This window comes from Theropithecus gelada, chromosome 10, assembly GCF_003255815.1.
Source record: "Theropithecus gelada isolate Dixy chromosome 10, Tgel_1.0, whole genome shotgun sequence".
Taxonomy (NCBI): domain Eukaryota; kingdom Metazoa; phylum Chordata; class Mammalia; order Primates; family Cercopithecidae; genus Theropithecus; species Theropithecus gelada.
The window spans coordinates 83,241,416-83,263,858 of NC_037678.1; the positions used below are offsets into that span (position 1 = coordinate 83,241,416).

Consider the following 22,443-nt stretch of genomic DNA (forward strand, 5'->3'; position numbering starts at 1 on the left):
AAGAACACGTTTTCATGAATAGTCCCCACTTTAAGGGAGGCTTATTTTAGCATTATTTCATGAGCAGTTAGTTTATTTTACTCTAAATCTCTGGGCAGTTCAAGTACTGACCTACTTATATAGTAGCTCTTAATTAAAAAAATAATTATTTGTATTTTAGAGAATATTATTAGAGAATTGAATTATTTTGACATACTCTGTTTTCTTAGTTCTAATACATGTGATCAAGCTAGGTATAGAACTGCAATTTTTATTCTGATTATAATAGCATGAGAGGTTGAAGCAACAAAGAAGTACTTTATCAGTGTCAGATTATTATTTCCTGCAGCAAATGGTGGTAGTCTGTGAATGTTACTTGGTGTTGTTATATTTAAAATTATACTAACATTTAAAGTACACTGTGCCTTTCTATTGTGTGCTTCACAACAGTTGATGGGGATTGTATACTTTTAAGCTAATTAAAAGCATAAAACGGCCAGGCGTGGTGGCTCACGCCTGTAATTCCAGCACTTTGGGAGGCCTAGGCAGGTAGATCACACGAGGTCAGGAGTTTCGAAACCAGCCTGACCAACATGGTGAAACCCCATCTCTACTAAAAATAGAAACTTAGCCAGGCATGGTGGCACATGCCTGTAATCTCAGCTATTTGGGAAGTTGAGGCAGGAGAATTGCTTGAACCCGGGAGGCGGAGGTTCCAGTGAGCCGAGATTGTGCCATTGTACTCCAGCCTGGGAAACGAGAGTGAAACCCTCCTCAAAAAAAAAAAAAGTAGCATAAAACATATCTTTTAATTTGGTTCTAGAAGAGCTTTTACTTTGAGTTTTTGCCAGAAACTGGTTTCTATAATAACGCTGTGTAATGGCCTTCTAATTCTACTTGAATTTTTTGTTAGGGAATATTATTGTTACTTATTTTAGAAATGTATGTGCCTTTTTTTCATTTTTATTTGGTGATAGCTACTCGAGAGAAGGTATGTTAGAAATTGAGTGTGAAGCTGCGTTGTAACTTCATGGATGTTTATGTTTTCCCACAGCAAGATTTCTCAGATTTCACTCAGCATAGCAGACCTCTTAGTGTTAGATCTTGTATTGTTTGCCCAAAATAACTAGATTTCATTCTGATCATATATATTGTAAAACAAAGGAAGGCATTTCATTAAATAGAATTAATTGAGACCTTGTGGATATGTGTATAGTGATTGTCAAAATGTGAAATTGTGACTGGTCTTTTCTATGTGGTTTTGCCAAAAAAAAAAAAAAAAAGTTTTTTCTGGCCTTGCCTTTCCCAACCTGTCCTGTTCATTTTACAGTGAGCACAATTTAAAATCTAAGATAATTGATATCATTCAGGTGTTTTGGTGTTGATGGTTAGGAGGCAGTAAATTGTAAGGACAGGAGACTTCATAAGCACTGAGTGACTAAAGGTATAGAACTTACACTTAGAACCACACTAATAATCAGGACTGACGTAGAGTATCTGGTTGTCTGGATTCTTTCTTCCCATGCCATGTGTTCCTTGGAAAAGGTGTTTTTCCCAAATAGAACAAGATACTCCGGTAACCAAATGAGAGAAGCTTTGGACTTTGATGATCTGATTGAGGAGATGTTCTTGGTGACTATCTTTCGAATATCAGAGAAAAAAAAAGCTATTACTAGCCAAAGTATAACATATCTTTGGAAACACTTTTCTTTTTCTTTGACCAAAACATATTATTTTCTTCTTCTGTTTTTTAAAGCCAACAAATGACCTGGAGAAAGCCACAGCAATGGTTGGGTGAGGTTGTTCCATTCCAGCATTCCCAGTAGGATTGAAGTCTTCTATTGGAACAGCCCCATTCAAGCCTTTTTGAAAGGGACCTGCTGAGCCTTGATTTTACTTTTCTTTGGGTAGACTATTTTCAAGTACCTAGTAGAGAGTCATATATATATAGGGATCATTTTATTATGATAATGTTTCTCTCTCTTAAGCTAACATGTTAATATGGATTCTATTTGTTTGAAAGTAAGCAATGTCTTCTAAGGAGTCATTTAGCTCTAGATTTAACCTATGTATAAAGTAGTTTTAAGTTAATAAATTTTGAATTGATTGGTAAAATATCTTTAGCAAGTATTACCCAGAGAGTTACAGGCTTATACTGATCAGTTTTATGTACATTTTATGTACAGTTTTACGTACAATTGTGTGGCATGAGAAAATATTAGAAATGCATTATATTAATGCTGGAACTCTTACCCGTCCTGGCAATGCAAATTCTCATTTTGAGATTTCCATCTAGATATTCTACCATATCAATGGTTGTCATAGTAGCAGTCTCAATTGAGAATTGTGATTATATACTTTATCAAATAACTACTTGATGAAAGCTCAATTATTCTAATGTAGTTCAGCCAGAATTCTGAGCCATCATCTTGCCTGGTTAAAGAAATAATTAAGCAATCTAAAAAAAAGATTTCTTTCTTTCTGTTGAATTGTACAGATTTTACCGTATTTCACTGACTGGAGGGTGCCATCAGGTGTAAGACATGCCATTACTTTATGTACCACTAAGAAAGGAAAAAAAAAGCCTAATAGTTATACTCATTAGATGACATCAATTAAAAAACACAAGCCAGTTTTAGAGATGTTAAAGTGGCAAGGGTAGGAGAGGCGCAAGGAATGTACAATCCATAAAATACGGCACATATATACATATAGAGTTTTAGTTGGCTATTGGTCATAATCATATTAAAATGTAAAGAAAATTAAGCAAATCGCTATTTCTGCCAAATATTGTACAGATTTTTTAAATCCTAGAAACCTATAATTGGAAAAGATAGGCGATCGTGTAGTCAATACTTACGCCTGAGGAAAGGCACCATGAGATCATCTAGAGCAGAGCTGTCTAATCTTTTGGCTTCCCTGGGCCACGCTGCAAGAATTGTCTTGAGCCACACATAAAATATGGTAACACTGATGATAGCCCATGAACTAAAAAAATCGCAGAAAAAAAAATTCTCATAATGTTTTAAGAAAGGTTACGAATTTGTTTGGGGCGCATTCAAAGCCATTCTAGGCCTCTTGCGGGGCTGTGGGTTGGACAAGCTTGTTGCAGAGTATGTAAAATTTAGCAATTGATTGCCTTTTTATTGAAGTACCTTCAACTTTACAAAAGAAAGTATAATATTCCTTTAAATAGCCATCTTCAGAGTATCTCCTGGTAAACTTTATATACCCCTTTTCAAGATCACTAAATGTATGGAAGAGAATAATTTGGGATTTAGATGAGTTGTTTAGTATTCCAAACGAGGTGCACACTGAGGCATAGTGTGTATGTAAGAGCTAGAATCGTCAAATGTCATGGTAAGTGCCATATGGAATTTTAAAAAGAATCATCGTTCCCTGCCTTCTAAGAATTACCACATTCTACCTTTGGGCATTCCCCCCCACCCCCTGCCCACCCCAAATCTAAAGTACAATTCAAGGTTAACTGGAGCTCTATGTGGTGAAAAGGTGACTTAATGAAACTGACCATGAACCTTATCCTTGTGGACAGCACTGAAGTATGCCTTGACCAAATACTTGGCCTTAGTTATCACCCTTAGTGCTGGAATTCAAACTGGGTCATTGTCGAGAGAGGCCAAATTGAATTGCTAGTGAGATATGGCTGGGTGGCTAGATGGACTACTTGCAGGAGGCTGTCTCAGGAGGTGGGTACAGCAGTGCATCAGCCAACAGGTGGCCTCATGGAGGTTTGAAATCCACAGTGGGCACCCAGCCTGAAGTGTGGGTTCAAGTGCAGGTTTGGAAATAATACTGTGGGATTTGGACATTGGGTGTGGACCCGATCACAGTGCACAGCACAGATCTTGATTATTATTGAACCTTCTCTGCAAAATCAGATTCACAGCAAAATGGGACCTGGTTGGCCCACAGGTGGGGCTAGAGGAAACCTGCAGATAGGATGAAATGTCAGTAGCTGTAGTGTCTGAATGAGTACAAGGATGAGGAGCTAGATTAATCTTTGAGTTTTTTTGTTTTAGATGATTGCATCACAAACGTTTCCTCCTTTGGGTACAATTGCTGCTAATGGTGAGAGCTTACCTTTGTAAAGTGTTTTTGACTAAAGTGCTTTCACAAAACATATAATCTTGCCTTCACAATAAACCTGAGGGAGAAGCTGGGTCTAATTACCCCATTTGACAGATGAGGAAAATGAGGCTCACAGATACTAACCTTAAGGTCACTTGTTATTGGCTCTTGCTTTTTTCACTATGCTATGCTGCCAGCACTTGACTCCATATTTGTTTCCAAATTTAGAAAGCATATATAGTCTGTTTTCCAGCAGCTGCTGCTGACTTTGGGGACTGCCAACATTTTGTTGCTTATCTTTTTACCTCCCAAATCAAAAGCATAATTTTTGCTCAGTATTGAAGGGACAAACAAGCAAAAACAAAACACTATTCCCTCATAACTTACCAGGTTAAACTACTCTCTTCTGTGAGGTTATGTTACTCACTTTTGGAAGTGGTAGGTATTTCTTCAGTCTACCTTACCTTGTTTAAACCTCTGTTAACCTCACTGCTATTACTTTTTAGGTGCCTTGTAGTAAACCATGTACAAGTCCAGACAAGGAGTCCAGAGTTAGAGCAAGTTAAACAAGAGTTGCCAGCATTATTAGTTGTTGACATAGAAGTTGGTGTTAACCGTGAATAGCTGGTTTCTAACTTTATTTTACCTGGAGAGCCTCTTCTGTTTTCGAGCAGCATCCTCACTGCGGTTCCTTCCTTCCATCTCATTCCACAAGTATCCTTTCCGCATTCTTACCTGTAGTGTGCCCCTACAGGGGTGCAGACTACATATGTTCATGGTGTTCATCTTTGTAAACTTTAAAAGAAAGGTTTTTATTTTAAAGTAGTTTTGAAATATAACAATCAAGCATTCTGTAAGTATGTGAGGTAATTACTATGGGTGAATATTAGAGTGAATGAAGCAAACGACATGACAAGCCAGGAGATCCGCCTTGTAATCCAGGTGTTGCCCCACTTCTTTACTGTGGAATTTTCACAAACCCCTTAAACTTCTGACACCCAGTTGCCATACCTGTGAGAAAAGAGTTGCATTAAATGATTTCTGGAATCCCTTTGTTTCAAACCTCATTCAAGTCTGCAAACTGAATATGTAAGATTGTATTAAATAAAGGTAGGATTGCTGACAAACCTTCCAGTGGTGAAAAGGATGATCTAAGTGAGCTTAAATTCTCTTGATAATTTTGTTGTGATTGAGAATTGAATGGAAATAAGTTAATAGTGATTCAGCTTTCTGGCAATTATAAAATCAACTGAAACCCACTATTATTAGCTAACCTTTTAAGTTTGGTTTCTAATCTTGCTCACCACTGTATGCCCAACACCTAATACATGGCTTGGTCAGTATGTTTTATTTTGGGAATACTTTCATACAAATTTGATGGGCTTCTTGGCCTATATTTACCTCATTAGGGCAGACAGCTCTAAAATTCAGGAGGTCTAGAAACAAGTGATAAAATGCCAACTGGAAAGAAATTTTAGGAGTAAAATGTGGCAGTAGGCATCAGGCTGCTATCCTTTTTTACCCGTCAACCCAGTGGGTGATGTTTCTGGGTTACAGACTCAACCGATGGAGTTTTAACTATTTATATTAAATCAAGGAGGAAAAGAAGCCATAATTTGTATTTAATGTAGTAGACAATAGAAATGAAAGAATAAAGTGATACCAAAATTTTGTATATTCAAATAAGTCTTAAAGTTTTATAACATTTTAACCCTAACATTTTATTGTATTCTGGGTTGCAATTACTCAGGGCTGATGAAAGCCGTCACTTCTCTTTCTAGAAAAATAAATGCACACATACTGCCAATTTCACATGAAGTTTGAAGAGTTTCATGAACTTGTCATCATCTGGTGGTCCCTAGTCCAAATTCTTGATAGAAAAGAACCTAGTGTGTTAAACCTTAAATGCCCTTACAAATAACCTAGACCAGCGTTTATTAAACTGTGGTCATGAGATCAGTTGAATGGATTATGACCAACATTAAAAAGAAAAGAAGAAAGAAGAAAATAGGAAATATCAGATTGTATATCATAACACGCTAAGAGTAGGTTTTGCTTTTTGAACCACCTCTTTCCATTTGTGTGCCTGTATGTGTGTTTATGTTTAGTACTAAGTCAGAAGATAAAATGCATTTCTGACTGTGGATTGAGTGTAAAGTTCGAAAAACATTCATTCTGGGTGAATCTCTTCCATCTTATAGCTGAGGAAAACTGAGGTCCTTAAAGGCTAAATGATTTGTTCAAATACTCCCCTTTCTGTATTTTAAGTGGCCCAGCCAGGACTGAACTAGATTGATTGCTGATTTTACCATGCTACATTGCTAATTTGTTGAAATAGAATTGTGAAGTAGACCATTTTAAAATACTAAGTGATTTGTCTGCTTCATAGTTGACATTTTTTAATTCCTTATTTTTCCGCCTGAAATCATCACTGTCATTATCTTTTAAAATAATTGGGGCCTGTGCTTCCTTTCCAGAAAATATCTTGGTCCCTCTCAGTTGGCTGTCTGCACACCTCAATCCTGGAATTTGACATTTGGGGCCTAATCAGAAGAATTTTAGAACAAGATGTGAGGGGTTGTTAAGGTTTTAATGTCCAAACCAAATTAAATTATTTTGAATTATTGTCAATTCACTTAATAGTTGAATGCAACATATGGCACCAGATGTTGGTACTGGATCATTGGGAAGACATCTAGTAGTCGGCAGGTATCTATGTGAGGTTTTTTTCAACCTTGAATACCATATGAAATGCAGATTCTGATCCAGAGTCTGGCTGAGATTCTGGGTTACTAACAGGCTCCCTGTAGATGCTGCTGCTGATCCTTCAACTGCATTTTCAGTAGCAAGAAACTGTATTACCTGCCTTATTTACCGTGGTAAGAAAAAGTAGCTGTCAGATAATTTTTCTCTCTTGATTTTAAACAGCCATGCTCATCAGTCCTTACATACATTGGAGTAATAATGCCCCTCTTTGTAGCACTGTTGTAGATGATTCACATTTAGCACTACTTCATTTAACTAGTATTGTCAGAATTTTCTACAAAACTTACTTTTCTAAATAACTGAAATCTTTAATTTTAGAAAACTTGTTCTATAATATTGCATAATTCTCTTTCTCATAAAGTTACGTGCACTTTACTGTTTTTTCTTTAACTTAGTGGTGTAAGAGCCATGTGTTTTGGAGACTTCTTGGTGATGGATATTGAGCTATATGCAAAATAAGTAAAGATCACAAACCCTTCTAAGTTCTTGTATCTGTGTTTTGTGTTTTTTCTCTCTTGTCTGCATCCAGCTACCAATTAATAGTATGTCTGCCTCAAAGCAGCTGGTTTCCCTTTCCATTCTAATTGATTACTTCTGACCTGAAAAGCCAGATACTAGATTTGTTAGAAATATTTATGAGATTAATCCCAGTCAGAAAGGCCTACCTGGCATGGGGGCTTTCCTGTGAGGAAGCGGTCAGGAAGTTCAGTAGCACTTGAGCAGGAGAGAAATCCTTTAGTATTAACCCTATTCTGAATAATTAGGTCAAGAGGAGCTTACTTGTTCGTAACTTTCTCTATGTGCTTTTTAAGCTGGTTTCTAGATCCCTCTCTAACATTGTGTGTTAAGGTGCGTGTGAAGATGATTTGGAGGTGTCTGTATGTATGTGTGTGTTCTGGTATTGAGAATATGATAAACATAATAAGCAGTGCTTCAGGATCCATCTGCTAAAGGCCGTGGTTCTCTTACAGAGGCTTTGCAAATGGTGTTAAGAATAATAACAACAATAAAGAGGATATTTCTTGGTTCAATTTAGTGTTCTAGGGATTTAAAGACTGATTTCTGGTAATTGACTTTAGCAGATTATTAATTATAACAATAACAATCATAACTCTTGTTTGCTGAGCCCTCACTGTGTCAGGCAGTCATTCAGACAAATGTTACAACAAGGAGGGCTGTGGTCATGAAGGGTGCATTTGCCTGGGGGGTAGCAAATGGCTGCTTTGAACAAATGAGAGTGATCCAAATAGATAGGGGTGAGATTAAATATTTCCATTAGTCCCTCTTTACAATAAATAAGCATATGTAGAACCTATAGCAGGTGTTTTTTTGGTTTTTTTACTCACCAATGGTAGAAATTGTTGGAGGATTCACACCCATAAAAATCAAATAGTAGCTTATATTCGTATTCAAAGCAGAGAGAACCTGTTTGCATTTTAATTAGGTGGAATCCGAACATTTATCATTTTGAATAGCCTTGTTATTGGTTCTGTGTTAGAAGTTGTGGATTATATTCTTTAAAATTAAGACAAGACTAAATGTAGCCTTAACAGTTAAGTTGAATTTTGAGATCCTGAACAGGGCCCCATCTGAAATATTTTTAGTGAATTACAGACTTTAAACATTGATCAACAGATTTGTTTTTATTTGAATCTAATTTTTGCTTCTAAAATTTATCTTATGCTTCAGTGTGCTTCCGTGTACTGGTATAATCTTAATCTAATTAACAGTATTTTGTGACCTGAGACTACTGTCAAAGTCCATTATAGAAGCTAGAAAACATTGGGAGGTAAACTGAACACATGGCCTCAGTTCTCTTATTTAGCACTAGACTATGACTTACACTCAAAAGAGGCTAAGAAAAAGAAGAATAACATCCTTAGCCTTTAAAGTGTAATAAATGTGTTTTGCTATTAATAACACTTTTCAGTTTATAGACTGGAGGATTTTGTTTTAAGTATTTGAAACTAAATGCTGCCGGGAAAAAGATTTTAGTAGAAATATAGAGTAGATATCTGTCCCTACCCTTTGTGAATTGATCCTGCTTAACTGGGAACATAATGTATGTCTACTGAAGAGAAATCTGTGGGCATAAACTCCTTCCTTCCTGTTGTCAAATATATTTCATATGTTATTTATCTTATTTAAAAATACAGTAGAGGAGAAAATGCAACTGCTGTTCCTTTAATATCAGAACTATGCATGTTACAATAGGTGTCACTGTTTTGCTTGGTCCAATCATGATTGGTGACTTCAGCTATTGGCTCGGAGCACTGGCTGTCTGACTCCATCTGCAGGGCTGTAATACCTACTCTCCTCCGATCCATTCACCACACAACTTCAGCCGGCTGAACAGACTCACGCAGCTCCAGCCCATCTTGCTAACCTAATTCAGAAAACAAGTGCTACAGCTCTGTGCCTGTCATCTTTGCAGTGTAGCATTTTCAGGTGATCTAGGAAACAGTTATTTTTATGAGCAAATAAGAGAAACAGGAATCATGATGGGGATATATTTAACAGACCCAGTACTGGATAAAACTTAAAGCCAGTTTCTATTCAACATAGTGAAAAGGTCACCTTGCCTGGCTGAGAAAAGCAGCAAAATATCAGCTTTGTTGGTTTCAGTTAACCTCTTAGCTCGGGCTAATCTCTTTTCCTTGATGCTCAAACCAATTTGGGATATCTAACTCTAAAGAGAGACACACTGTACTCATGGTAGATGACAAGGAAAAGAACATGAAATGTCTCACCTTCTTCTTGATGCTTCCAGAGACGGTAAAGAACAGGTCCAAGAAAAGCTCGAAGAAAGCAAATACCAGCAGCAGCAGTAGCAACAGCAGCAAGTTGCCGCCGGTTTGTTATGAAATAATTACCTTGAAGACTAAAAAGAAGAAGATGGCTGCTGATATATTCCCCCGTAAAAAGCCAGCCAACTCCAGCAGCACCAGCGTCCAGCAGTACCACCAGCAGAATCTCAGTAACAACAACCTTATCCCGGCCCCAAACTGGCAGGGTCTTTATCCCACCATTAGAGAGAGGTAAGTGTCGGGCTAGTCTATTTACTTTAAAAGTTTTCCTGTGTTGAAGTTTCTGCTTTTGCAAAACCTGTAATGTATTTTAACACAAATCTGTGTTTCCTCTTTTCCCAGAAGCTTTTTATTGGTAATGGAAAATTGCCTTGTATCTTTTCCAAAACAGTACAGCTGTTTTCCTCTTAGATAAAAATGTTTTTGCAAGCTGCAACATTTAAGTGACAGGGTTGTCTGTGGGCCATAGAAAATAAGAACCTTTTATTTGTCCTTAGTTTTATTAAAAGTTTGTATAACTTTTATTTTAAACTTTAGTTACTTCCCGTGTGTTTGCAGTGATTATGAACAGTTGTTTAGTTAGAACCTTTATTTGTTGTTTTGCCTTGAAGTTACTGAACTGTTGCTTAGCTTGCAAGTCTTTTGTGGGTTTTGTATATTGGGGAAGGGGGTATTAAAAATGCAGGCTGCTGTGAATTAATGAGTTGCCTCTGTTTATAGAAATGCGGTGATGTTCAATAATGATTTGATGGCAGATGTACATTTTGTGGTTGGGCCACCAGGTGGGACTCAACGGTTGCCAGGACACAAAGTAAGCAACAGCTGCATGACCGGTTTAGTCCTGACGTTTACAAAGAGGGACCCTCTCCATAAGCCTGTAACTTGGTGTGGGCAGCTTGCCGATGTCAGGCAGTGCATGTTTTACTCGATTAGGAAGAGAGCGCACCCTCTCCAGAGGGCTTTGCCACGCTTAATTTTTTCTTTGTTTCCTTCTATACTGCTTTATATCTCACACATCCCCTCTTAACCCTCCAGTCATGGGAAGTTGTTGTGACAAGTCAGAAAAGTCGTATGTTTACCCTTCTCCTAGAAATCAGTTATGTAAGCTTTTATTGTATGTATTTTGTAATGAGGAGACGTGTGCGTTAATCTCTTAAAGCTTTGAAATAATTAGCAGCATGGTCTTATGCTTCCATGGCAAGCTACCCTGTGTACCTTGGCTTTTTCAAAGCAGTGGGTTTAGGTACGCTATGTTTACTAAACCTGATTGCCTAGGGTTGTTTTTCTGCATTGATTTGCTGGAAATGCCTTCAATTTAGTGTATGAAATAAGATTTCCCTTTCTACACAGTATGTTTTAGCTGTTGGGAGCTCTGTGTTCCATGCGATGTTTTACGGAGAACTTGCAGAGGACAAAGATGAAATCCGTATACCAGATGTCGAACCTGCTGCTTTTCTTGCTATGCTGAAGTAAGCATCATTCGTGTTTTTGGAAAGAGTTTGTTTATGCTGTATTTGTACTCTGCTGGTTTCACAGTTAAATTTAAGTTCTGCATAACAGAAAAGAAGACTGATGAAGAAAGAGGGTGCTGCTTACCTTATAAATGTTTTTTGGAAAAAAACACTTATCTTTCTGTGGAAAGCATATGGAATTATGCAGCATTTATAATCGCACCTTGACATAGAATTTGGGAGCAAGTGGCATGTGTAGTGTTGATTTTTAACAACTTATAATTAAAGACAAATAACTTTCTGGTATTAGCATTATCTAATAGAAGATGTTCTCTCTGAAAGCATTGTGTGTGAAAAAGTCTTTGAAGAAGTAAATGTTCTTGCTTCACAATTTCAGAAATTAAGTACCTTATTTAAATACCACCAGTTGGGAGATTTCTGAGTATTCTAAGAGTTATTGTCTCCCAAGAGCAAATGAAAAACTTACTATCTGTTGAAATAATCTGATCTTTGTGTATACATACATATACATACTAATATAAAATCAGACACTCTCAAGGTTAAAAAGTATTTGCATTTGATATTAGAGGGGAAACCTTAGAAAGATATGGATAGTCTCGTACAGTTTCATGTGGATTTATACAGAAAAACTTTCATTTGTAATATAGAAATATGAAACTGTAAGATACGTTATGTATTTATAAAAAAGATAGCTTTCTGTCTGGTGGATCTTCTGCAGGCTCCAGTTTATGTTAACCACGTTATAGAATCAGCTTCTTTATCATATACGGTACTAGACAATGTGGTTGTCCACCAAGTGATCAAAATCTAATTATTATTCTAAATAGTATTTATATGATTTTTCCTAATCTTTATTCTAGCACAGCAAAGTATATCACTTTAAGGTTATCGTTATCTGTTGCTCTAGGGATTTCAGTTCATTGGAATAAGTAAAATGTTTGTTGAGAAAAGTATTCAGTGGGTCAACAAGTTGGACAATACTCCTACTTATAGTTAAAATGTTGCCGTACATTACTGTCTTCTGAAAAATAAGTACTATAGTTAGTTCTAGAACCTAAAAGTATTTAATTCCTTATTCATATTACAGTATTGAAATCTAATTGTCACTGACAAGAACTTTCACAGTGGGAGATAGGGAAATTAAAGGCAAGTGAGCATGTGAAGTACCAAAATGTAAACTAATCTGCTACTTTTAACCTTTATAATCTTTTGGAGATGTATGTACAGAAACCAATTTTACCTGCAAGGATCCCCACTGCATGAAGTCAGCTTTATATTTTTTACAGCGTTTTCTGTTGCTGAGGAGATTGCTAGCACTAGTTCAGCATTTTGTCTTCTCTGCAGTCAAGTAGGATGTTGTATCATTCCTGATGTATACATAATTAGGAAACATGAACAAGAATGGCAGAGAATTACATCTCACCTAAGTTATTTGATTAATCATTTGACAAGTATCTTTTCCCACAGATGCATTGCCTACAGTATATGTTGATACAGCTTATAAAATTATACATGCAGTCCACAAAATGTAAGATCAGAAATGAGTCAGGTGCCATTTGCTCTAATGCTGTAGTTGTGAAAGTGGTGGCCTGCTTCATCGAGTATGAGTAGCCAGTATTCCTGGGGTTGTCAGAAAAAGAGAACAGCTGCTCCCCCTTGACAGTTCCAGGGTAAGAGCTCGAAAGTGCTGACCGTGCTCTAGGATCCTCCCCAGGGTCCTGGCTCGCGGTCAGAGCATCACTGAGTCGCAGGTGTCTTATCAAGTGGCCTTGCCATCAGTAGGTGACTTAGCCTATCATAGAAGAGAAAGGTTCCTGTGAGCAAAAAGGCAGGTTTCATTTGTGATCGTGGACATTTTTCTCATTGCCATCCTTGTGTTTTTTTACTTTCTTATAGAAGCTATTGCTAATTTCTTAAGTTATACGTGTTTCGCTAAGGTGAAATACAATAACTAAACGAAAACTCAAGATAAAGTAGCTGTAGACCTCAGTTAGAAGAGAAGCAGATGATGACTACCTTTACATGCCTCTTTGGGAGACTGCTGCTGTCTCCCAAAAAGTATATCCCATGAAGTGTTTTATCTCCTGAAATAAGGACAGAAGCACACAATTAATACATATTTAAGCTTTCCTACTTTGTCTTTAAATATATCTGGAAATAATGTAATCTTTAATTCTGAAGGTAGAAGGAATGTGTGGAGAAGGAAGAGTTTTGAGTTTAAAAAACAAAAACAACTAAAAAGTCTATTGCTTTCTATGTAAAGTTAACTGGAAGACAATATTGCAGTCCATACTTGATAATCCTTTGAACTTGGAACTATTTGGAAAATATTTAATCTCAGGTTTTATTTTGTGTTTAGGAAAACTCCAAAAGCATGAAGATGCAATAATTGCTCTTAAAATATAATGAGACTATTCTTGATTAAATACAATATAGTATATATAATAGAATTTTGCTATTTTTTTTTGTAATGTTGACTATTCAATATGCAGTTCTTTTTCAGTTTCAATAGCTTCTGTTTTGTTGAGATGACACTGAGTGCAGCTTAGAAAATAGAGGCTAGAATGGTAGCACAAAGTTAATATCTTTAATTACTTTACAAACTTTACTACTGGGTTGAAATATTAATGATGTATTAGTATGTTTCAGATGTTCCTTTACTCTCCAAATATATTTGTAATAACTGTCACGTAAGATGATGTTCTCAGAACAAACTTGAAAGTGGTTGTATCTTTTCAAATGAGTGGTTGTACTCATTTTGTGAAAATTCCACTTACATGTTATGTGCTTTTTACAGATATATCTATTGTGATGAAATTGACTTGGCTGCCGACACAGTGCTGGCCACACTTTATGCTGCCAAAAAGTACATTGTCCCTCACCTTGCCAGAGCCTGTGTTAATTTCCTGGAGACCAGCCTGAGTGCCAAGAATGCCTGTGTGCTCCTTTCTCAGAGCTGCCTGTTCGAGGAGCCAGACCTGACCCAGCGTTGCTGGGAGGTGATTGATGCCCAGGCTGAGTTAGCTCTCAAGTCTGAGGGATTCTGCGATATCGACTTCCAGACACTAGAAAGTATTCTCCGTAGGGAAACTCTGAATGCCAAAGAAATTGTGGTTTTTGAGGCAGCTCTCAACTGGGCTGAAGTAGAATGCCAACGACAAGATCTAGCGTTGAGCATTGAAAATAAACGCAAGGTCCTAGGAAAGGCACTTTACTTGATCCGCATACCCACAATGGCCCTCGATGATTTTGCAAATGGTGCTGCACAGTCCGGAGTATTAACTCTCAATGAGACCAACGACATCTTCCTCTGGTATACTGCAGCCAAAAAGCCTGAGCTGCAGTTTGTGAGTAAAGCCCGCAAGGGCCTTGTCCCCCAGCGCTGTCACCGATTCCAGTCATGTGCCTATCGAAGCAACCAATGGCGCTATCGGGGTCGCTGTGACAGCATCCAGTTTGCAGTTGATAAAAGAGTGTTCATTGCTGGCTTTGGGCTGTATGGCTCCAGCTGTGGTTCTGCAGAATACAGTGCGAAGATTGAACTTAAGCGGCAGGGCGTTGTCCTGGGGCAGAACTTGAGCAAGTACTTCTCAGATGGGTCCAGCAATACCTTTCCGGTGTGGTTTGAATACCCAGTGCAGATTGAGCCAGACACCTTCTACACAGCCAGTGTGATACTGGATGGCAATGAACTCAGCTACTTTGGACAAGAAGGCATGACAGAAGTTCAGTGTGGCAAAGTGACTGTCCAGTTTCAGTGCTCCTCAGATAGCACCAATGGCACTGGGGTACAGGGAGGGCAGATCCCCGAACTTATATTCTATGCTTGAAAACTCACTTCCTGAAGCAGCGTGAGCTCCAAAGTGCACATCTGGTTCCAACTTGCTTGATGCTTAGCTCATCTGCAAATATGTGATCAGTGCCGGTAATTTGTAATGAATGAAGCAGTAGGCAGATTCTAATTTCTTTTAACCTTTTAATTATGTACAGGCAAAAATGCAGCATTCTGCTTTTAACTATATGCTTAAAAGAGCTAACGTTCTTATTAAGGCTTTGTGGTTTTTAGAGTTGCGTCTATGAACCTGGGGAGATTATGTGCTTTCCCAAGCGTTCCACCATCCTCTCAGTTTTGTCCCTCTGAAGATAATTTTGGATCACCTTGAATTTCCTTTTGGATGCTATTTGATGAACAGAAATAAAGTGATAACAAGAGTTATTTTTAAAAAGAACTCCTCTTACCCCCCAAAACAGATAAACCTCAGTGTACAATTTTGAAAGAAGTTTTGCCTTGTAATGAGTAATAATTTAGAAAGTAGACAGTGGTCATGTTTGGCTCTTGTTTTATTCCTTTTACATTTGCTGCTTCTGGGATTTAAAAAAATTCTAAATTCATAAGATTGTTGGGTATTAAACACTTCAGAGTATCAATGTAAAATTGGAAAATAAGGAATTGGGGGCATTTGTTTAGGCCGTGACTTCTACAAGCAGATTTATTTTCTTTTAGTTTAGAAGACAAAAGATTTCCATACGGATACTTCTTTTAGAAGTAAATTTTTAAATTTTATTGTCAGTAGAAAAAAGTTAAAGTCCTACTTATTTAAACTAAGACAGTTTAAAAAGGAAGCCTAAAAAAGACTCAGACTACAAATAATTGATGGCACATAAGAATATGCAGTTCGAAAAAGCCAAACTCTTCTCTCCACTTAGCTTTTGATCCCCACTGTTTGCTTATTTGTATAAGTCATACTGTGTAGAATTTCTATTTTCTTTCTCCCCATTAAAAGAGGACCAAACAATTCTTTATACAAATGGAGTAGCAACTAGTTTTGTAGCACTACATTTAATGTAATGAGATACCTTTGTTCATTTTTTAAAATTTGAAATATTACTTTACCTGATCCACTTTGATTATATACTATATTATTTGTTAATTTTAATTTTGTCCTGTTCCTAGACTGCTAGAATCTGGCCCCTGGCCATCTTAAAGTGCCAACATATGCCTGCAGGGTTTATAAAAAATGGTCTGGAGTGACACATTTGATTATACCTAATATTCACTGCATCAGCATCCACATCTAGCTCTCTTACTTGTCCACAGATAATGTAAACAAAGCAGGGAAAAGCTTATTAAAAAATTCTCCTTCGCTGCTGGCTTGTGCTGGTTTAGTGCCTGTGTCCCTGGCAGTGTCCAGTGTGTTCGCTTCCAGTTGAAGTATCCATGTGTTTCTGGGCAGCTTTCCTGCTCAGTGTGATCCTGAGATGGCTTCCCCCCCGCCACCCAGAGTGTGGTCCTTGGCCGCCTCCTGCTCCTGCTCTGCAAGCCTGACACTGGCTTGTCTGGAGCCAGGAGTTAGTCCTGGGGTGTGTGTGTGCCTGCGCACCCATGCGCATGCAAAGTGTGTTTGCCAGCTCAGGAACTGTCTCCTCTCTACCTGGCTAGTAAGAGGTAAGACAGTAATGGTCCTCCTGCTGGCCCCAGCAAGGCCCATAAGTGACTGCCCTTACTTATTCACTGTGCCTCTGGGCCACTTTTTCCCCTGTAGATGTGGGCTTTTTGCCTTCAGCTGACTTCCCTGAGGGAGGAGAACACTGGATTATTGGAAATGTTTTAATCACTCTTGCCATTACCTACATCTATTAGCATTGATTATGAAAAGCTGTTACTGATGATTATAAATGAGTATTTCCAGGACAACTTTCTAAAATTATAATTATTTCTTATTAGGGAGCTGACAGGTAGTTTGGCAAAGCATTGATGTACAAAGGTACATTTTCAATTAAAAAGCATACTTCTACAAAAGATTTGGTTTTTAAATTATGGTTAAACATTTCAGCAACTCATAGCTACCATGCAAGTTGGTAGACCTTACAAGAAGGCACTTGTTTTTAAGCCAGAGGAGAAGAAACTTTAATTGCATCCTATCAGATTGTTGAGGTGGGTGTGATAGTCTTCGAGTGCAGAGCGTTCATTCACTAACACTCACTGTCAGTGCCCATGTTAGCTCGCTGCCTCCATGTGACTAGCGAGCTGCTGGTGAAAGTCGTGTGAAGTCCTGTACGCTGTGTATAATGTAATTTTATGTTAATTGTTAATTACTTTAAAAAAGAAAATCTACCATCTGATTGGCTGGTACCGAGAGCTGTGGGTAAAATTTGAAAATTGTATTTAGAGTAAGAAGTTTTACATTTTAAACCCTATTCTCCTTTATGCATTTTCAATGAAATGGAATGAAGGCTAATGTGCTTGCTTTATTTTCTTTTGTAATCTTGGATTTTGTAGCTTTTAAAACTAGAAACCATTATTCTAACAAAGCAGGCAACTCTACTCTATAAACACAACTTTATTAAGCAGAATACACTGTAGATGCTTTTCCCCAATGTATCTGGCTGACAGTCCTTGTCGTTGTTCATCCTGGGGATAAAGGGGAACTAGGCTAGCAGTTCTAATGTGACATTCTTTAAGCATATCTTAAAATAGTATTTAAGTAAATGGTCTAATTTCTACATAATTATTGCACTGAACTGTCTTTTTTGTTTATTAAGGTGTTTAAATAAGCTCAGCTAATTCAAGACACTGTAGCCACTTGTGCATCAGCGTGCTTGAATTTAGTAGCTTACAGCATTATTTATGAAGGAAAAAATACATAAATATGAAGTACCTCATGTTGAATGTTATTGTACTGTATTTTTAATGTAACAGTGCAGATCTTGTTAGACACATGAATGTGTATAATCATGTTAAATGCAAATAAAATAAAACTAGTTCATAGATTTGTTTTCCTTAGTGTTTTTGTCACACCCTTGAAATAGTCAAAAATTTATTCTGGCACTTTTGATGCCACTACATTTTGCAGAGATGGTTTCGCAGAGGCATTTGTTAGCTAAGTGTTCAGATATCTTTGATCCCTAAAGAAGTAAAAATTTGAGGCAAAAGGATAGCAGAACAATGAATATGTTAATGACTTGCATTGTTCAAAGCCTGACTGTTAATGAGGAGTGAATGGATGCATTTATATTTCTGTTATGGAATTCCTGGTTGGCCAGTATTCTGAAGCTATAGTTGCTCAAGTGTCTAGATCTTCCTGTACTAAGCAGGGTGTTGATACTGAATGACATCTGGCTTCTGATATGACCAATGCTGCTTTTTCCTTTGTTACGGTAGCTTAAGTCTAGGAATTTAAAAAAAAATGGCATGTAAGAATTTTGAGTATAGTTTTTACATACTCAACTAGTTTCCATTATATTTCTTTATATCAAGTATTTATATACGCACACATCCACATACTCATACATAATTACACACATACACTTTTTTTCCCCTGCAGTTTCTGATGCTTTTCTACTGCAGTTTAGTGTGAAACCCTGTATATTTGCTTAACCACTTCATCTACTCAGGGTTCAGTTTCCATAGCCTGTCTGCCCAGAGGAGTTTTGTAATTACTCCAAAGAACAAAGACACTGGAACTCTCCACTCTCATCAGTTCAATCACAGTTATAACCTGAGTTACAAAGATCTTTAATCTCTGAAAGCCTTAGCCATTATCTCTTCTTTGTTGCCACTTAATCCATATATGTTTATTTTCATTATGCCAAGACAATTGGGAACAATCCTCCTTCATTGTTGGGACTTGGGATCTACATGTCAAGGACACTGTCTTCCCAGTTGACTCTATAACTTGCCTGTGAAAGCCAAGGGCTTACACTTGGAAGAAAACAGGAAGGAGAAAAGCATTCCTGAGGAACTAAATGGTATAAAATGTGGAGGCCAAAACAAGCAAGTTGCCCTGAAAACCTGTAGTTAAGTGTTTATTAGAGCAGGGTTTTGAGTGCCTTTGAGGTGCTTCAGTGAAGATGAACACACTTTGTGGATTCCTCATTAGTACATCTCAACATTTTTACGGAACCATTTACATTTATTGACCAACTATTCCCTTTGCTCTACGCTTCACTTACCCTCTTCTTTTCAGAATATGTGTTCTAAAAAACTAATACCAGGGAAAATTTCCAAAAATAGCTTCTTCATTTATTTCCATAACCAACATAAACACTGGTGAAAAGTTTCTCAACTAAGAAATTGCCAGGGAGGTGAGATGGAAATACCTGTGAAGAAGTGAAGACTGTGGCCGTCCCTGCCACACTTCAAGCAGTGTAAGGCACTGGCAGCTACGGATTGGTCTCCGGAGAATGCACACTTTCCGAACTTGGGCATCTCCCCCTGATGCCTCTTAAACGTTTTTTGAGATGTGAAGGGCAGTAGGGAAGGTGTAATTCCTATGTTTGCCGACCCGAACTATCCTCATGATCATTGTTTACATGCCCATCTACTTCAGTGTCCGGTGGACAGCAGTTTTGCTAGCAGATGCTGCTGTTATATGCTCTGCCATCCAAAAAGTCCCTAACCTCAAGACAGGTAGTGAAACAAAACAACCCACTCTTTGTCAAACCTGTACTTTACATACATCTGCGTGTAGGACATAATAAAAGTTACCTAGCAGACTACTAGCCCTTAAACAATACTCTTAAGATCTCCCTTTAAGCTGTTGGTAGTAACCAGAGTGGGCATGTGTTCAAAGTTACTATAAGGATGATGTCCTTTTTTACCTCATGTGACAACAGTACGGAAAGTTACTTCAAATTAAGACATTTTTGTTTTTATGACTGGTGGGCAGTTTTATATTTAGTAAACTCTCTTTGATTTCAATGGTTTTAGAGTAAAATTACACCTGAAAGAAATTACAGATAAGTCATACTAGTGGCCTCCATGTTAGCTTTGACGTGGAGTACTGCAGCAAATCTGTGAGCAGCCTGGAGTATGAAGACTCTTTTGTGAGAAACTAGGAAAGTCTATAAAATATTTTGATATGTAGCAGCCTTTATTGTGGCTATACAATATGAAGTTTCTTTCCTAAACTATGTTCAAAAAGTCAAAAGAAAGATAGTGACTATTTAGGGAAACACAAATAATCTTTCGAAGCTTGAAGCAGAGGGTACATTCTGCTATACTGTAGAGTATGTAAAAATGTGCTTTTGAAAGACATTCTAGTTGTCTTTGGGAATTTTCATTTTTGTGCTTGTCTGAAACAATACTAAACTTTAAATTATTTTAGCACCCCTTATAATTGTGTTGATACAGTGCACTGAATGTTAACTCAAAATTAAAGGCTGTCATAGATCTTCAGCCTTCAAGAAAAACTCCAAGAACATTTGGAGGCATTAATGGAATAAAGAATATTTTTTTAATTTTGTTGCATAATTTAGCTCCCCAGAAGAGATAGAAGGTTTAATGAATCATTCAAGGGATCAACCCACCGTTCATTCATTCACCAATCATTTATTGATCCTTTGCTTCATCCCAGGCAGTCACAGAGGTGCCGGAGAGTCAGCGACCAGTAAGAGGTGATGCGGCATGCCTTGGGGTAGAACAGGAAGTTTCCCAGAGGAAATGACGCTTGAGCCGGGTTATAAAGGATGCATTAGAATGATCTTCGTGAAGACTGGTGATGCAAATTGTCATGAGAGGGAAGGAGGGGGATGAAGGGAATTTTGGAAGAGGAAATATCAGTGGGGACAGAATGGCAGACAGCTTAATACAGTTCAGTAAAGGGAACCTGTGGAAGAATGAGGCCACCTACTGTGTGCCAGGTTTGGAGTAGGATGATCAACTGGGCAGAGGCGTGAAGTAAGCACTTTGTGGATTCAGCTAAATTATCTGGCTTTTATCCACAAAATAAATCAGTGGCATAGAGATTCGCGTATATAGAAAACAACAGTTTGGTGTTTTAGAAACAGCTTTGGGAAGGGTATACCAGATCAGGCTGGAGGAAAGGAGCAGTTCGGGCTGAGAGATCCATGCCAATGCCAGTGAAGGCCAGAGGGGCTGGGGATGGAGAGAAGGATGGAGGTCCTAGAAGTGTGGAGGGGAGATCCCCAGGGTGCAGTGGGGTTTTCAATATCCAGTCAGAAAAGGGCTTGCTGAAGAGGGACACAACCTCTTGCCTTCCATTTATCCTATGGAGAGGGAAGGCAAACAGTTTTTTCTCTACCATCCTCTGTAGGGAGTGGTATGTAGATATCCACCCTTGATTGTGTCTTTACAATCTTTTAGGAAGAAGGTAAAACAAGAGTCCACAGGGTAGAGGTTAGTAGCTCAGACCCTAGAGCCAGACCACGGCCTGGTTTTGACCATGGCTCTAACCGCAGGTGACCTCGGAGAAGTTACTTCACCTCTCTGAGCCTCATTCCCTCAAGAATGACAGCAGTAACAATAGTGCTTTCTCAAAATGGTCATCATGACTATGAAATACATTATTTCTAAAGCACTTACAATAGTACCTGGCAAACAGGAAGTGCCACATAAGTGTTCATTAAGTGAAACAAAATGTTAAAAGCCACAGATTAAACCCATACACTTGCCTCATTTGCATTTATGAGAACCAGTTTACTTATAGTTTATACATTTAACAATTTGGATCAATGCAGACAATTAAAAAGTGATTTTGTTGCTTTTTAAAATTGCTATGGTCAATAGGAAGAATATAAAGCTACAGAGAGCTGGGTTATTGAGGAATCTCATACTCTAACCAAACTTCTTATAAATATTTCAATTTTGTCATGTTAATGAGATAGGAATGATTTATTCTGATTAGATGGATTCTAGCACATCAGACAGCTTCTCTGCTAGAGAATTGTGTAGGATTTCTCAGAAAATTACTTTGTAAAAGCTGAACGTGTGTGTGCATAACAAGTTTTTGAGACATTTTCCAAGAAGAGTCTATTTTGCAGGAAAAAAGTATTAATATTAATATCACCTTTACTAGTTATGCTAGAGTCAAAATAAGGTCTTTTTGTGGCCTACAGTCTTATGCAATTTTAGATACAGCCCCTTCTCCAAATATTTTGAGATTGAAATCAGTTTTAGCATTGACATTATTATGTGTTGAGGGCAGGTTTGACCTTTATTTTAAGTAATGTGAATGTTACAGGGAATATTTGAATAACTAATTGCTTTTATTCAAGTAAACACAGGTGTGACCGAAGCACTCACAACTTTATTTGGGTGTACCCATGATTGTTGGCACTTCATCTCTGTCTTCCTCACGAATGTCCCCATCTGCAGTCTCAGTTCATGAGCCAGCACCTGGACCTCCTTTCCCTAGGGCTCTATGATCCCAGAAGCTAATTCTCTGTCCCCTTTTCAGGACCAGATTCTCCTCTATTTCGCAAAGTAAACCTGTAAGAGCATCCTCCAACCTTTCCCCAGAGATTCTCATTTAGGAGGTCTTGGGCGCAGCCAGTCCCGTTTGTTTATATGAAGCTGCTGACGGGTAGTC

The 22,443-nt window shown here is 37.8% G+C and overlaps 1 protein-coding gene across 8 annotated transcripts in view; it reads left to right on the top strand.

Moving 5' to 3' along the window:
• BTBD3 (BTB domain containing 3) overlaps positions 1-17,884 on the top strand; it is a 36,421-nt gene extending 18,537 nt beyond the window's left edge. The window contains exons 1-6 of one of the 8 annotated variants that reach the window (XM_025399079.1): positions 6,125-6,156; positions 7,394-7,399; positions 9,605-9,872; positions 10,362-10,452; positions 10,992-11,110; positions 13,911-17,884. In XM_025399079.1, coding sequence (XP_025254864.1) covers positions 9,730-9,872; positions 10,362-10,452; positions 10,992-11,110; positions 13,911-14,943 — 1,386 coding nt within the window. In that variant the 5' untranslated portion in view covers positions 6,125-6,156; positions 7,394-7,399; positions 9,605-9,729 and the 3' untranslated portion in view covers positions 14,944-17,884. Of the gene's footprint in view, positions 1-6,124; positions 6,157-7,393; positions 7,400-8,635; positions 9,873-10,082; positions 10,150-10,361; positions 10,453-10,552; positions 10,885-10,991; positions 11,111-13,910 lie in introns of those variants that run through there. The other 7 variants (XM_025399078.1, XM_025399076.1, XM_025399077.1 and 4 more) reach the window with 7 other exon arrangements.
• The last annotated feature ends 4,559 nt before the right edge of the window (positions 17,885-22,443 follow it).